We start from the raw sequence: 17123 nt of genomic DNA on the forward strand, positions 1-17123 counted from the left end.
TTTTTTTTTTTTTTGAGATAGGGTCCCACTTTGTCCCCCAGGCTGGAGTGCAGTGGCACAATCATGGCTCACTGGAGCTTCAATCTCCTGGGTTAAAGGAATCCTTTCACCTCAGCCTCCTGAGTGTGCACCACCAGGTCCAGCTAATTGTTTTTTTAACTTTTCTTTTTTTTTTTTCTTGGTACAGGCAGGGTCTCCTTCTGTTGCCCAGGATGGTTTGGAACTCCTGGGCTCAAGCAATCCTCCCACTTTGGCTTCCCAAAGTGCTAGGATTGCAGCCATGAGCCACCATGCCCAACCTGAGCAGGATGACTTAAACCTGATCAATTATACTCCAAAACAGTAACCATCATTAAGTCAGGGGTGTCAAGGAGGACTCTGACGGGAAAGACTAGACTGGGATGTGTGCCAGAGCAGGACGAGAAGGCCCATCCCTAGCAGACTGCAGGAGAAACTCTGGCATAGAATTCATGGCCAGCCCTAACTAGTGTGATGGGTGACAGGGAGGAGGCATCTGCTCAGTGTTCAAACAAAATCCTCACAAGTTCTGGGGCTGGACTTCTATGTCACTCCTGAATCCCAATGTATCCATTACCTTTGCAAGAAACTGGTGTGATTCTTGTCTGTTAAGGGCAAGACCTGCTTTCTCAATTTACTTGATAATAAAGTAACACCATGGAAAAGAAGAACCTCAAAAAAATGTGGGGTCACCACATAGGCTTTCCCAGTGCTAGCTGCCTGTTTTGGAGTATTAATTATAACCTTTCACAATTCTGAAGGCTGCAAGGTAGGCTACAGAGGGCAGTCTGAAACGAGTTCTGCTTTTGCTTCATGGAGCTTAAGAAGAAAAGAGGAATTACCAAGGTTGTGGTGGGTTATTTACTCTGGAAATATCTTGGTTACATTGTCCGTGGCAAAAGCGGAAAGCCTAGCTTATGTGGATAGTCGAAAGTGAATGTGTGGGCCATCGTTATCTATGACAGAAATGACTCAAGCCCTAGCATGTAATCTCTTAGGGACTTAACAAGTTAAAAAGAAACAAAAAATCATATTGGAAATGGCCTCTTGATTTAATATAAACTTGGTTACAACATTCAAATTTATCTTTACAGAAATTTCACACTGCTCCTAGGAGCCCTAGGAGCATCTGATTCTAAGTTATTCTGAAGGAAAAAAAATTTATTCTGAAATATACCTTATTAGGATGATCACTGGACTTCTACCTGATATAATTAAAAGGCTAAATGGGTTTTAAATAAATACAAGCTAAATTACCTTCTTCTGGGGTTAACAATTAGAATCCCAAATACCCCAACATCTCAACTAGAAAGGCCTTCACAGTAATTCTATGAAATTGTAAATGATACCAATTTTTTTTTTTTTTTTTGAGATGGAGTCTTGCACTGTCACCCGGGGTGGAGTGCAATGGTGCGATCTCGGCTCACTGTAACCTCCGCTTCCTGCGTTCAAGCAATTCTCCTGTCTCAGCCTCTCAAGTAGCTGGGATTACGGGCACCCACCACCATGCCTGGCTAATTTTTTGTATTTTTAGTAGAGACGGGGTTTCACTGTGTTGGCCAGGCTGGTCTTGAACTCCTGACCTTGTGATCCACCTGCCTTGGCCTCCCAAAGTTCTGGGATTACAGGAGTGGGTCACTGTGCCCGACCGATGCCAATTTTTGAAAACAGATTTGATCTTTAGGATAAATGCCTGAGTTAGCTGACAAACTCCATATATATGAATATGTCCAAGTGAAATTACCTAAAGAGTAATTTTTTCTTTTTTTTTTTTTGAGACAGGGTCTCACTGTATTGCCCAGACTGGAGTGCAGTGGCATGATCACAGCTCACTATAGCCTCGACCTCCTGGGCTCAAGTGATCCTCCCACTTCAGCCTCCTAAGTAGCTGGGACTACATGCACAAACCACTACACCTGACAAATAAAAACAAAATTTTTTTTTTTTGCCAGGCGCAGTGGCTCACGCCTGTAATCCCAACACTTTGAGAGGCTGAGGTGGGCGGATGACCTGATGTTGGGAGTTCGAGACCAACCTGACCAACATGGAGAAACCCCATCTCTATTAAAAATACAAAATAATTAGCCCAGCATGGTGGTGCATGCCTGTAATCCCAGTTATTCAGGAGGCTGAGGCAGGAGAATTGCTTGAACCTGGGAGGCGGAGGTTGTGATGAGCCAAGACCGCGCCACTGCACTCTGGCCTGGGCAACAAGAGTGAAACTCCATCTCAACAACAACAACAACAAAAACAACAACAACAAAATTTTTTTTTTTTTGTAGAGACAGGGTCTCACTTTGTTGCCTAGGCTGGTCTTGAGCGATCCTCCCAGCTCAGCCTCCCAAAGGACTACCATTATAGGCATGAGCCATTGAGCCTGGCCTGAGAATTTTCTTTAATTTCAAAAAAATAGCTGCTGCTTCTTTAAAGAGTTTAAAAATTGATGGGTTCAATGGCAAAGCTACACAACAACTCTGGAGTAGAAAGAAAGAGCTCTCTTTATAGTATAACCTCTTTCCAGCATACTGCCACTGGCCAGTAGGGGCAACTGCAAACAAATGGTAGGAGTTGCCCAGGAAGGTATTTGGGTTGGACAAAGTGATAGCAACCCTCCAGACCCTGGCTCCTTATAAATGGATAGCAATTCATTCATGCAGACTGCACAGAAGTTAAACAAAACCTACTAAAAAGATTTTAAAAACCCACAAAATCCCCAACCCAGAAAACCTTTCCTGGCCCTCTACTAACAGTAAAACGTGCTAAGCCCAAATTTCCTGCTTTAACATGGGTCCCACTGACCTATCAGTCTGCTCCGGGGTGCTGACCTGCTGGGTCCTGAGTAGGGTCTTTCCCTAAGCATCACTGTGGGTTTGGAGACAGCTGTTACGTGTGCAGCTGTCAGCAGAAAGTACAATGCCACTGGGCTACATATGTCCATACCATCCACCACCATTTCCCACTGTAAAACCACAGGCTGCGACTGTGAACAAATGTAGACTTTCTCAAGGGACAAATGAGGAGACTGAAGGCTACATTTCCTCCTTTGAGAACGATTAGAGAGTGTCTACAGTTACACAACAGGTTTTTGCAGACCCTGTGGTAACTTCCAAAAGTAAGAGTAGCAGCAAGAGAGGAAAGGAGCATGTTTATACTTTGGACTTTGTATCAGGCACTTAAATTGTTGGAGAGACATGCTGTTTTGAACCAAAGATGTAAAAACTGGGTTGGAGTAATCTTTACAAATGGTCTAATAATGGGCTTTCAGAAGCAAAGTGGAGGTGTGGGTTGAACCTCTGCCCATCCTTTAGTGCTGACTTTCAAGTTTTCTAAATGCCCATAACCACAGCAATGGCAGCAGTGGTGGCAACAGCAGGAACAGTTCTGTCATGTTTGTTTTCTGTATGTGTTCTGTGGCTGACCGGAAGGTTTTGGTGTCACACTAAGAAGGCTCTGGGGTATGGCACACCTACTGCCCGAGGTTGCCCAGATCCATGCTGGAGCCAAACATCTTCACCAGCTGTTCCTCATAGTGTGAGATGTTCCTCTTCATGATGTCCATGCAGGGCCCCAGAAGCCTCTCGAATGCTTGTACATCCATAACTGCATTGTTAAAAAGAGGTGAGGGAGAGAATGAATTCAAGTCATTTCCCTCATGCAAACCTTTTCCTAAACATACCCATTCATGTTGTAGGAGATTACACCTTGGGACACTGGCTACTTGCAAAAAGGGATGTTTCTACATGAATTCAGAAACTGTGTCATCCAAGTTAGAGACTTTACAGAGTCCAGCAGCACCTGTTCTCCCCATTCTCCCACAGCCCTGGGCATCAGTTCTTTTCATATGGCTAAAGGGTCTGCATGCCTGTCTTGCTCACAGACTGTCATCAATGCTCAGAAATGTTTGCTGAAAGTATCCATTCATCCATCTCTGGTTGGTCATATAAACTGCCTAGGCCTAGACAGCAGTAAAAGATGGCAGAATACGTCAAGGCTTGCTGATGGGAAAAAAATACTACACGTTAGAAAGAGTATTAATGCATAAAGAATTTTTCTTACCTAAGCATTTGACATCTCCAACTGCATAAGCTGAGGCAGCTCTGGGTTTGTTGGTGACCAGGGCAAGCTCTCCAAAGTACTGCCCCTTATGGCAGCGGGCAATCTCGACCTCCTGGTTCCCACCATCCTTGTTTGATTTAGTCTACAGCAGGCAAAGAACATGACCTAGGCTGACTCCAGGATCACAGCTGGGCATGTCCAGTTGTACACACATGCATTGTTCTCAGCACACTCCACACAATTACTGAGGCACTCACTTTGCAGAAAATTCACTAACTGTACCATGTAAACTCCACAGACTAATCTCAGTGGTCTGGTTTGATCAGAGGAGTTTGCTTTTCACCTAGGGCTCCATCTGAGTCCTAACATTTTTAAGGTAATCTACAGCCATACCACTCTGAACATACCCAATCTTGTTTAAATAAGGACAATGCTTCTCTTAGGTAATGAGCCACAAACTTGGGCTATTTCTCTGAGTTGAGACTACGCCTTGAACAACATTTTACAGTGACAAAATCCGCCAAGCTCTCCACTTTTTTTTTTTTTTTTTTTTAAGAGACAGGGTCTCACTCTGTCACCAAGGCTGGAGTTCAGAGGAATGATCATAGCTCATGCAGCCTTGAACTGCTGGCCTCAAGCAATCCTCCTGTCTTGGCCTCCCAAAGTGCTCGGATTACAGGAGTGATTCACTGCTTCTGGCCAACAAATTTCTTTTTAAGTACTATCTGTATCTTAAGTTAGTGGTCCCTCCTCCCTTTTTTTTTGAGACGGAGTCTTGCTCTGTTGCCCAGGCTAGAGTGCAGTGGCATGATTTCTGCTCACTGCAAGCTCCGCCTCCCGGGTTCATGCCATTCTCCTGCCTCAGCCTCCCGAGTAGCTGAGACTATAGGCGCCCGCTACCACGCCCGGCTAATTTATTTTGTATTTTTAATAGAGACAGGGTTTCACCATGTTCGCCAGGATGGTCTTGAGCTCCTGACCTTGTGATCCACCCACCTCGGCCTCCCAAAGTGCTGGGATTACAGGCGTGAGCCACTGCACCTGGCCTCCCTCCTCCCATTTTTTAAAATAAGAGTTAAGTAACTAAATTTAAGATAATATACTACATTGTATTAATATCTAGAGTTTGTTGTTTTTTTTTTAACAAATTCAACTGCTAACCAAAGTGATAATTTAAGTAAAAAATTGTTTAGAATTTTTTAGTAAGAATTAGTCTCAATCTCTAAGAACCACTTTATGTTGTAGGCAGAAAGATAATTTCCTTTTTGGTTAATTTTTAAAACAAACAAAACTGCTACACTGGCTTACATGGTTTAACCCTTCTTCCTTCTACACTTCCGCCCTGTTGCTCTGAAGTTGGTCTGTTCCATCTGAGCTAACTTTCTCTTTCCAATTTCAGTAGCATTCTCTGGAGTTGCAGCCATATTTGTGCCCACTTAGTCCCTTCTCTAGAACAGGAGGGACTTATCACACCGTCACATACGTACCAGCTCCAGTATTATGCAGGTTTTCTCGTAATGCACATTCTGATTCAGTAGATCTGGGGAAAAGCTCAGGCCTCTACACTTCTGACAAACCTCCCACCCCCTAATATCCCAGTGCCATGCTGCTGCTGATCTTATGCACCTAACACTATGCTGTGATCATAGCAGGTGTCAATGAATACCTAAGAAATCTACAAACATCACTAATCCAAAAACTGTAAATAAAATGACACAGACATTTCAAACTATTGTTTTCTTTTTTTTTTTTTTTCTTTTTGAGAGGGAGTTTCACTCTGTCGCCCAGGCTGGAGTGCAGTGGCGTGATCTTGGCTCACTGCAAGCTCCGCCTCCCGGGTTCACGCCATTCTCCTGCCTCAGCCCCCAAAGTAGCTGGGACTACAGGCACCCGCCACCACGCCCGGCTAATTTTTTGTATTTTTAGTAGAGACGGGGTTTCACTGTGTTAGCTAGGATGGTCTTGATCTCCTGACCTCGTGATCCGCCTGCCTCAGCCTCCCAAAGTGCTGGGATTACAGGCATGAGTGACTATGCCCAGCTACTTATTAACTGTTACTCAATATATTTTGCAAAAGTTTTCATATTAGTTCGACTTAGTATTATATATAACTGTTTTAACAACTCTATATTCTCAAAAAAGAAAAAAAAAAAAAAAAGAAACTGAAAAATCTGGTGATGATAGATTTACCAGTAACAGTCATTCCTTCTACTCATAGCTCCTCAGTTTTCTAGGTCACATCATCCATTAAATGACCACAGTTATCCTAGAGACCTCTTCTAGTAGTACTCTAAAAAGGAAGCTTTCTTCATATTCATCCCTTCCAATCTCTTTTTATTATATAATTTCCCTATTTTCTTTCCTTTTTCTTTTTTTTTTTTTTTTTTCAAAGACAGGGTTTTGCTCTGTCACCCAGGCTGGAGTGCAGTGGCACAATCACGGTTCACTGCAGCCTCAATCTCTTGGCTCAAGAGATCCTCTTGCCTAGGCCTCAAAAGTGCTAGGATTACAGGTGTGAGACACTGCGCCCAGCCCCATTTTCTTTTTTCTTTTTTTGACAGAGTCTTGCTCTGTCACCCAGGCTGGAGTGCAGTGGCGCAATCTTGGCTCACTGCAAGCTCTGCCTCTCGGGTTCATGCCATTCTCCTGCCTCAGCCTAATGAGTAGCTGGGACTACAGGCGCCCGCCACCATGCTGGCTAATTTTTTTTGTATTTTTAGTAGAGATGGGGTTTCACTGTGTTAGCCAGGATGGTTTCCATCTCCTGACCTCATGATCCGCCCGCCTCAGCCTCCCAAAGTGCTGGGATACAGGCGTGAGTCACCGTGCCCAGCCCCAGTCCCCATTTTCTATTAGGGTTTTTATCTTTTCCTTATTGATTTGTAGGCCGATATTCCCTAAATCATTAATTACATGGCAGATGCAAAGGCAGTAAGAATAAGAATATACTAAATCTATACTAATGGGCTTAAACATGGGTCTCTGCCAGTCACACATCTCACATAACAATGACGGTTTGCTACATTCAACACACTTCACATTATTTAAAGCAAACTGTTACTTTTTGTGTGTACACCATCACCTATAAACTGATAAACTCACCTTGCTTCTAATCAAGATGCTCACTTCACCAGACTCTATGATGTAAAAGCTATCAGCCTTTTCACCCTGAAAGAAAAAGGAGGTCAGGTCAGAGCCATACCTAGTATTGAAGGGGAATAAAGAAATAGTTTGCTTTTTCACTGCTTAAGCTCTGATTTGTATTTATTTTTTTAACTCTACAAATGAATCAATAGTAAACAAATTCAGAGTAGGCCGGGCACGGTGGCTCACACCTGTAATCCCAGCACTTTGGGAGGCTGAGGCAGGCAGATCACGAGGTCAGGAGATCGAGGCCATCCTGGCCAACATGGTGAAACTCGTCTCTACTAAAAATACAAAAATTAGCCAGACGTGGTGGCGCGTGCCTATAATCCCAGCTACTGGGGAGGCTGAGGCAAGAGAATCGCTTGACCCAGAGAGTCGGAGGTTGCAGTGAGCTGAGGTCGCGCAACTGTACTCCAGCCTGGCGACATAGCGAGACTCCACCTCAAAAAAACAAAAAACGAAACAAAACAAAAAACAAATTCAGAACAAAATGAAGAGGATTCTGATCATTGGGACATCAACCTAACTACAACTGACACATCTCCCACTTCTTAGCATGAACCACTCACATTTATCTCCATTAATGTGCCCAGGTTGCCAAGTGCATAAAGCATCACTGTTCTGATTGCTCATGTTGGTCTGCTATTGAAACCTATGACACGGACCAGCAGCCAAGGCTGCTGCAGACAATGTCAAGGTGATTCCTGGCCACACCTGAAGTATGGGGTCCAGGGATAATCTTGAACCATTAAATATAACTCTCAACAGGACAGCATGGATCTGGAAGGTTCTGTCTTGGTGAGAGAGGTACTTTGATGTTACCCTTATGAACCTTAGGCTTTTGCTTGTTTTATTTTGTATTTTTAATTATTTATTTTTCTGGAAACAGGGCCTTGCTCTGTTGCCCAGGTTGGAGTGCAGTAGTGTGATCATGGCTCACTGCAGCCTCAACCTCCCAGGCTCAAGTGATAGCCTGCCTCAGCCTCCCAAGTAGCTGAGACTACATGTGCACATCACCATGGTCAGCTAATTTTTGTATATTTTGCAGAGACAGAGTTTCGCCATATTGCCCAGGCTGATCTCAAACTCCTGGGCTCAACTGATCCACCCACCTCTGCCTCCCAAAGTGCTGGGATTACAGACATGAGCCTACTTGTTTTGATTTTAAACCACATGGTTGAACCAGTCATTTACTTAATTCAACAAGTAATTTATTTACCAAGTTATTTACTATGTGCAAGGCACTGTTTTAGGCATATGAAATATACCCAGCGGACAAAACGAATACCCCTTGGCCTTGTAGAACTTACAGTCTGACAGGGTAAACAAACTTTAAACAGTCAACATAATAAATCAGTAAATTATATTGTTCTGTTGCAAGGTGATAAGTGCTACACGAAAAGAGTAAAACAGGGAATGTGAGATCTGGAGTGCTGGGGAAGGAGTGGGTATCCTATACATGAGAGCTTTACTGAGGCTGGGTGTGGTGGTTCATTCCTGTAATCCCAGCACTTAGGGAGACCAAGGCTGGAGGATTGCTTGAGGCCGGGAGTTCAATACTAACCTGGACAATACAGTGAGACTCTGTCTCAACAAACAAAAAATTTAGAAAATTAGCTGGGCACAGTGACATATGCCTGCAGCCCCAGCTACTAGGGATGCTAAGGCGGGAGGATCACGTGAGCCCAGGAGGTGAAAACTGCAGTGAGCCATGATCCTGCCACTGCACTCCAGCCTGAGCAACAATGAGATCCTGCCTCTTAGGAAAAGGAAAAAAAAAAAAAGAGTTTGAGAAGGTGAGATTTGAGCAAAGACCGGGAGGACGTCTGAGTTAGGCATGCAGATATACGTGAAGCAGCTTTCAGGCACACTTCATTGAGTTTCTGACCCCTCACTATTAACTTCTGGAACAAATACCATCTACATCAGATAATGCAATATTACTCATGCACTCTCACTCTGTGTGGGTCTTATGTCTTCAGTGAGAATCTACTTCTGAGGCTTTCACAAACTTCAGGTCCTTTGACCATCACACAGAGCCCCACGTGGGCACCATACACAGCTAGGATGACGTTTCTGAGTCAATCTAATCCCAGGACATATCACTGCCCCATATGAGTAAATGCCACAGCTTTACAAAGGGGTGCCTGTGGGTTTCTGCCCTGCTATGTTGGGTAGGTATCCTATAACCAGCAGAGCCAAATAACCATGAAGTTCTAGCATTACACAAACAGCTGCATGATAGGAGCTGACAAAGGATGAAGAGCCATGAAAGAAACTTAGCAGGAGCCAGAAGCAGAGTCACAAAGAGGGAGAGGTTATTTTACCAAGAAGAGGGTGATGAAAAGGGAAGATCTGTGTGGTAGGAAAGATCTGCAAGTGATAGGTGGTGAAGGATAGTGCTTGAGCCCTTTTTGTTTAGATAGGTGTATAACATCCACCATTTAAAGTGCTCACATTTCAAGGCTATAGATTGATGACTTTTTACAAATGTATAAACCTGTATAACCACTTCCTAGATCAAAACAGAAAATATATCCATACTCCAAAAGGCTCCCTCTGGAGTTCAGTCAAAAATACCACATTCCCACCCATGAAGTAACTATATCTAATTTCTGTCCTTGTAGGTTTTGGCCATTCCTTAATATAAATGGAGACATACATTTTTTATCTGGCTTCTTTTAGTCCATATTGTCAGATCACACTTTGAAAGCCTCTGGCTATGCAAGAAATTAGGCTGGTAGCTAGAATAGAAACAAAGTGAGGGAAGGAATGTACGTGTGTTTTGAAGACAGCAAAGGCCAGGCACGGTGGCTCACACCTGTAATCCCAGCACCTTGGGAGGCTGAGGGGGGCGGATTGCTTCAGGCCAGGAGTTCGACACCAGCCTGGGCAACATGGTGAAACCCCGTCTCTACTAAATACAAAAAAGGCCAGGTGTGGTGGCTCACGCCTGTAATCCCAGCACTTTGGGAGGCTGAGGTGGGCAGACCACCTGAGGTCAGGAGTTTGGGACCAGCCTGACCAACATGGTGAAACCCCATCTCTACTAAAAGTACAAAAATTAGCCAGGCGTGGTGGCGTCATTGTTATCCTGTACACATACCCTAGTCTCTGCTGTCTTCATTTTTTTTCTTTTTTTTTTTTTGAGACAGTCTCACTGTGTCACCCAGGCTGGAGCACAGGGGCATGATCTCAGCTTACGGCAACCTCCACCTCCTGGGTTCAAGCAATTCTGTTGCCTTAGCCTCCTGAGTAGCTGGGATTACAGGTGCACACCACCATGCCTGGCTAATTTTTTGTATTTTAGGTAGAGATGGGGTTTCACCTCCATGTTGCCCAACCTGGTCTTGAACTCCTGAGCTCAGGCAGTCTACCTGCCTCGGCCTCCCAAAGTGCTAGGATTACAGGCATGAGCCACCGCGCCAGGTCTTTTTTTCTTTTAGACAGAGTCTCTTTTGCCCAGGCTGGAGTACAGTGGTGCAACCTCCACTTCCCAGGTTCAAGTGATTCTTGTGCCTCAGCCTCCCAAGTAGCTGGGATTACAGTTGTGCACCAGCACTCCTGGCTAATTTTTGTGTATGTATGTATGTATGTATGTATTTTATTTATTTTTGAGACACAGTTCCGTTCTTGTCGCCCAGGCTGGAGTGCAATGGCGTGATCTCGGCTCACCACAACCTCTGCCTCCCAGGGTTCAAGTGATTCTCCTGCCTCAGCCTCCTGAGTAGCTGGGATTAGCTGGTCTTGAACTCCCAACCTCAGGTGATATACCCGCCTCGGCCTCCCAAAGTGCTGGGATTACAGGCGTGAGCCACCATGCCCCGCCAAGTATCCTGCTTTTCAAGTTCACTACTAGGCTCTGTGTACCCATCTCACAGAAAGAACATTCCCTTCTATATTCAAGAGTAAAGAAGCCAGACTGTACTGCATTTTAGGTCTTTGTGAACATGTCATCAGATTTTTATGTCTCTTTTTCACAATAGATAATATAAGATCCACATTCCACGATAAGAATGACTGAAGCCCTAATTTTCAGGATATGGGAATCTTTTGGGTTTAATGCAATGGTACTTTAATAGTGAAAACATAAAACATGATTTTGTAAAATTAATGCCACCTTCTGTCTACATTATTCTGAGAATAAGCTAAATATTCTTTTTTTTTTTTTTTTTTTTTGAGACGGAGTCTCGCTCTGTCGCCCAGGCTGGAGTGCAGTGACTGGATCTCAGCTCACTGCAAGCTCCGCCTCCCAGGTTCACGTCATTCTCCTGCCTCAGCCTCCCGAGTAGCTGGGACTACAGGCGCCCGCCACCTCGCCCGGCTAGTTTTTTGTATTTTTTAGTACTGACGGGGTTTCACCATGTTAGCTAGGATGGTCTCGATTTCCTGACCTCGTGATCCGCCCGTCTCGGCCTCCCAAAGTGCTGGGATTACAGGCTTGAGCCACCGCGCCCGGCCATAAGCTAAATATTCTATCGATTATGAAAATTACTTGTGAAAATTATGCAAGTCATTAAAAAACAAAAATGTAGGCCAGGTGCTGTGGCTCACAACATCCCAGCACTTTGGGAGGCCAAGGCGGGCGGATCACCTGAGATCAGAAGTTTGAGACCAGCATGGCCAACAGGGCGAAACCCTGTTCTCTACTAAAAATAAAAAAATTAGCTGGGCATGGTGACGCATGCCTGTAGTTCCAGCTACTCAGGAGTCTGAGGCAGAAGAATCACTTGAACTGGGGAGGTGAAGGTTGCAGTCAACCGAGATTGTGCCATTGCACTCCAGCCTGGACAACAAGAGCGAAACTCCATCTCAAAAAACAAAACAAAACAAAACACAAAAATATAGTCAGGTGTGATGGCAGAAGCTTGTTCTCAGCTACTTGGGAGATGAGGTGGGAGGATCACTTGAGGCCAGGAGTTCAAGACCAGCATGGGCAACACAGAGAGAACCTGTCTACAACAAATTTAAAAATTAGCTGGGTGTAGGCCGGGCATGGTGGCTCACACCTGTAATCCCAGCACTTTGGGAGGCCGAGGTGGGTGGATCACCTGAGGTCGGGAGTTCGCAGACCAGCCTGACCACCATGGAGAAACCCTGTCTCTACTAAAAATAAAATAAAATAAAATAACGTAGTTGGGCGTGGTGGTGCATGCCTGTAATCCCAGCTACTTGGGAGGCTGAGGCAGGAGAATCTCTTGATCCTCCGCCAGCAGGCGGAGGTTGTGGTGAGCTGAGATAGTGGCATTGCACTCTGGCCTGGGCAACAAGAGCAAAACTCCCTCTCAAAAAAAAAAAAAAAAAAAAAGAATTAGCTGGGTGTGGTGGCACTACTTGGAAGGCTAAGGGAAGAGTATTGCTTGAGCCCAGAAGCTCAAGGCTGCCGTGAGCTACGATCGCACACTGTACTGAAGCCTGAAAGACAGAGCGAGACCTTGCTTCTAAAAGACAAAAACAAGGCCTGGCGCAATGGCTCACACCTGTAATCCCAGGACTTTGGGAGGCAAAGGTAGGAGGATCATGAGGTCAGGAGATCAAGACCATGCTGGCTAACACCGTGAAACCCCATCTCTACTAAAAATACAAAAAATTAGCCGGGCATGGTGGCAGGCGCCTGTAGTCCCAGATACTTGGGAGGCTGAGGTAGAAGAATGGTGTGAACCTGGGAAGCAGAGCTTGCAGTGAGCCGAAATCGTGCCACTGCACTCCAGCCTGGGTGACAGTGCAAGACTCTATCTCAAAAAAACAAAACAAAAACAATAAAAATAATTCAAAATGGATCACAGACCTAAGGTAAGAGCTAAAATTGTGAATGTCTAGAGCTGTACTGCTTAATACATTAGCCACTAGTCAAATGTGGCTCAGCACTTGAAATGTTGCTAGTATAAACTTAGATGTACTAAAGATGTAAAACATACATTTCGAAGACTTAGTATTAAAAATGTAAAATATCTCATTAATAAAGTTTTATATCACTTAGATGTAACAATATTTTAGATATACTGGTTAAATGAAATATATTAAAATTAAGTTCACTATTTCAAGTACCTATTGAAAGTTTTTATTTCTCCCATTTTTTTGAGACCAAGTCTTGCTCTGTCCTCCAGGCTAGAATGCAGTGGCATGACCTTGGCTCACTGCAACCTCTGCCTCCCAAGTTCAAACGATTCTCGTGCTTAGACCTCCCAAGCAGCTGGGATTACAGTTGTGCACCAGCAAACCTAGCTAATTTTTGTATTATTTTTTAGTAGAGACGAAGTTTCGTCATGTTGGCCAGGCTGGTCTCGAACTCCTGGCCTCAAGTTATCTGCCTCAAGCTATTCAGCCTCCCCAAGTGCTGGGATTACAGGCATGAGCCACCCTGCCTGACCAAAGATTTTAAAAATTACATATGTGGCTCACATGTTATTATTTTTTTTTGAGACGGAGTTTCGCTCTGTTGCCTAGGCTGGAGTGCAGTGGCCGGATCTCAGCTCACTGCAAGCTCCGCCTCCTGGGTTCACGCCATTCTCCTGCCTCAGCCTCCCGAGTAGCTGGGACTACAGGCGCCCGCCACCTCGCCTGGCTAGTTTTTTGTATTTTTTTTAGTAGAGACGGGGTTTCACCGTGTTAGCCAGGATGGTCTCGATCTCCTGACCTCGTGATCCACCCGTCTTGGCTTCCCAAAATGCTGGGATTACAGGCTTGAGCCACCGCGCCCGGCCGGCTCACATGTTATTTCTATTGAACAGTGCTGGTCTTGGAAGTAAACCTGGGAGAAAATATTATTGATTTTGCGAAGATTTCCTAAAATACAGCAGCAAAAGTACAAACTATAAAGAAGAAAAGATGATAAACTGGACTTGTCAAAATTAAAACTGTTTTCTCTTCAAAAGATACCATTAAGAAAATGAAGGCTAGGCATGGAGGGGCATACCTAAAATCCCAGCACTTGGGAGGCCAAGGTGGCCAGATGGCTTGAGCTCAGGAGTTCAAGACCAGGCTGGGCAATATAGCAAGACCCTGACTGTATTTTTTTTTTTTTTTGGAGACGGAGTCTCGCTCTGTCGCCCAGGCTGGAGTGCAGTGGCCGGATCTCAGCTCACTGCAAGCTCCGCCTCCTGGGTTTACGCCATTCTCCTGCCTCAGCCTCCCGAGTAGTTGGGACTACAGGTGCCCACCACTCCGCCCGGCTAGTTTTTTGTATTTTTTAGTAGAGACGGGGTTTCACTGTGTTAGCCAGGATGGTCTCGATCTTCTGACCTCGTGATCCACCCGTCTCGGCCTCCCAAAGTGCTGGGATTACAGGCTTGAGCCACCGCGCCCGGCCTGTATTTTTTTTTTTTAAAGGCTGTAAATACTATTTACTGTTGAGAATGCAGAGCAACTGAATTTTCATGCATGGCTGGTAGAAATACAAAAGAGTACAGCCATTTTAAGACAGTTTGGCTGTTTGTTATGAAGTTAACATATAATTTAGCAATTGCACTCTTAAGTATTTACTAAAGATGCCAGCCTGGGCCGGGCGCGGTGGCTCAAGCCTGTAATCCCAGCACTTTGGGAGGCCGAGACGGGCGGATCACGAGGTCAGGAGATCGAGACCACCCTGGCTAACACGGCGAAACCCCGTCTCTACTAAAAAATACAGAAAACTAGCCGGGCGAGGTGGCGGGCGCCTGTAGTCCCAGCTACTCGGGAGGCTGAGGCAGGAGAATGGCGTAAACCCGGGAGGCGGAGCTTGCAGTGAGCTGAGATCCAGCCACTGCACTCCAGCCTGGGCGACAGAGCGAAACTCCGTCTCAACAAAAAAAAAAAAAAAAAAAAAAAGATGCCAGCCTCGCCAACATGGAAATCCCATTTCTACTAAAAACAAAAGAAAACAAAAAAAATTAGCCAGGTATAGTGGCACATGCCTCTGGTCCCAGCTACTCAGGAGGCTGAGGCACAAGACTTGCTTGAACTCGGGAGGCAGAGGTTACAGTGAGCTGAGATCACGCCACTGCACTCCATCCTGGGTGACAGAGCGAGACTGTGTCTCAAAAAAAAAAAAAAGTATTTACTGAAGAGTAGTAAAAACATATGTCTGCATAAAGGATGGGCATGGTGGCTCACGCCTGTAATCCTAGCACTTTGGGAGGCTGAGCTGGGCGGATCATTTGAGGTCAGATATTCGAAACCAGCCTGGCAAACACGGTGAAACCCTGTCTCTACTAAAAATACAAAAATTAGCCAGGCATGGTGGCGTGAACCTTTAGTCCCAACTATTCAGCAGGCTGAGGCACGAGAATCGCTTGAACCTGGGAGGCAGAGGTTGCAGTGAGCTGAGATTATGTCACTGTACTCCAGCCTGGGTGACAGAGCAAGACTGTGTCTCATTAAAAAGAAAAAATAACGGGAGGCTGAGGCAGGAGAATTGCTTGAATGTGGGAGGTGGAGGTTATGGTGAGCTGAGATCGCGCCATTGCACTCCAGCCTGGGCAACAAGAGCAAAACTCCGTTTCAAAAAGAAAACAGAAAAATGAAAAAAAAAATTACATTTGTACAATGAAATATTATTCAGCAAAAGGAATGATCTACTGATACATACAACATGGATAAATCTCAAAAATATTATGCTAAGAGAAAGAAGCCAGATACAAAAACTATACATTGCATGATTTCATTTATATATATATATATATATATATATATTTTTTTTTTTTTTTTTTTTGAGACGGAGTCTTGCTCTGCCGCCCAGGCTGGAGTGCAGTGGCCGGCTCTCAGCTCACTGCAAGCTCCGCCTCCCGGGTTCACGCCATTCTCCTGTCTCAGCCTCCCGAGTAGCTGGGACTACAGGTGCCCGCCTCGTCGTCCGGCTAGTTTTTTGTATTTTTTAGTAGAGACGGGGTTTCACCGTATTAGCCAGGATAGTCTCGATCTCCTGACCTCATGATCCGCCCGTCTCGGCCTCCCAAAGTGCTGGGATTACAGGCTTGAGCCACCGCGCCCGGCCGATTTCATTTATATTAAATTGTAGAAAGGAATTTCTACAGTGATAGAAAACATCAATGGTTTCTAGGAATGTGAGTGTGGGGGAGGGTAGTGACTGCAAATGCAAATACAAACAAGGAACTGTATGGATGATGGAAATACCACACTGGGGATGGTTATAAAACTCTTCCAATTTGTGGCCGGGCGCGGTGGCTCAAGCCTGTAATCCCAGCACTTTGGGAGGCCGAGACGGGTGGATCACGAGATCAGGAGATCGAGACCATCCTGGTCTACACGGTGAAACCCCGTCTCTACTAAAAATACAAAAAACTAGCCGGGCGAGATGGCGGGCGCCTGTAGTCCCAGCTACTCGGGAGGCTGAGGCAGGAGAATGGCGTAAACCCGGGAGACGGAGCTTGCAGTGAGCCGAGATCACGCCACTGCACTCCAGCCTGGGCGACAGAGCGAGACTCCGTCTCAAAAAAAAAAAAAAAAAAAAAAAAAAAAAAAAAAAAAAACTCTTCCAATTTGTATACTTAAACTTAGTAATTTTATTGTATGTAAAACACACTGTAACAAAGCTGACCAAAACAAATGAAACAACATAAAATGTAGTTTCTGATTCAGCAGGTCTAGTGGGGGGCCCAAGAACTTGCATTCCTAACAATTCTAACATTCTCAGATGATGCTAATTGCTGCTGGTCCTGGGATCTCACTTTGAGAAGCCTTGGTCCAGTGAGATACATTGACAAAAGGGGCCTATAATAAGCCCCTTTTAGTATCATCTTAATTAATGTCCATTCTGTACCACTACCTGTCTACCTTGAAGATAGATAGTACTCTATCTCCAAGAGCACAGACAATCAAGAAAACACTATGACTTTTCACATCTCCTGACACACTTCGTGAAAACCCAGTATGAGACAGGCCTAGAACCTTCAGGATGAATTGGA

At 44.9% G+C, this 17123-nt stretch overlaps 1 protein-coding gene across 3 annotated transcripts in view; it reads right to left on the reverse strand.

The window, feature by feature from the left end:
* Nucleotides 1-2115: 2115 nt before the first annotated feature.
* The window catches only part of PRKAR2A (protein kinase cAMP-dependent type II regulatory subunit alpha), a 102995-nt gene continuing 87987 nt past the window's right edge, over nt 2116-17123 (reverse strand). For all 3 annotated transcript variants that reach the window (XM_033206571.1, XM_033206577.1, XM_033206567.1), the window contains 3 exons: nt 7177-7242; nt 4075-4216; nt 2116-3618 (listed from right to left, as the gene is read on the reverse strand). In XM_033206571.1, coding sequence (XP_033062462.1) covers nt 3485-3618; nt 4075-4216; nt 7177-7242 — 342 coding nt within the window. In that variant the 3' untranslated portion in view covers nt 2116-3484. The remainder of the gene's footprint in view (nt 3619-4074; nt 4217-7176; nt 7243-17123) is intronic.

Source organism: Trachypithecus francoisi, unplaced genomic scaffold (genome assembly GCF_009764315.1).
Source record: "Trachypithecus francoisi isolate TF-2019V2 unplaced genomic scaffold, Tfra_2.0 Lachesis_group0, whole genome shotgun sequence".
NCBI classification, from domain to species: Eukaryota; Metazoa; Chordata; class Mammalia; order Primates; family Cercopithecidae; genus Trachypithecus; species Trachypithecus francoisi.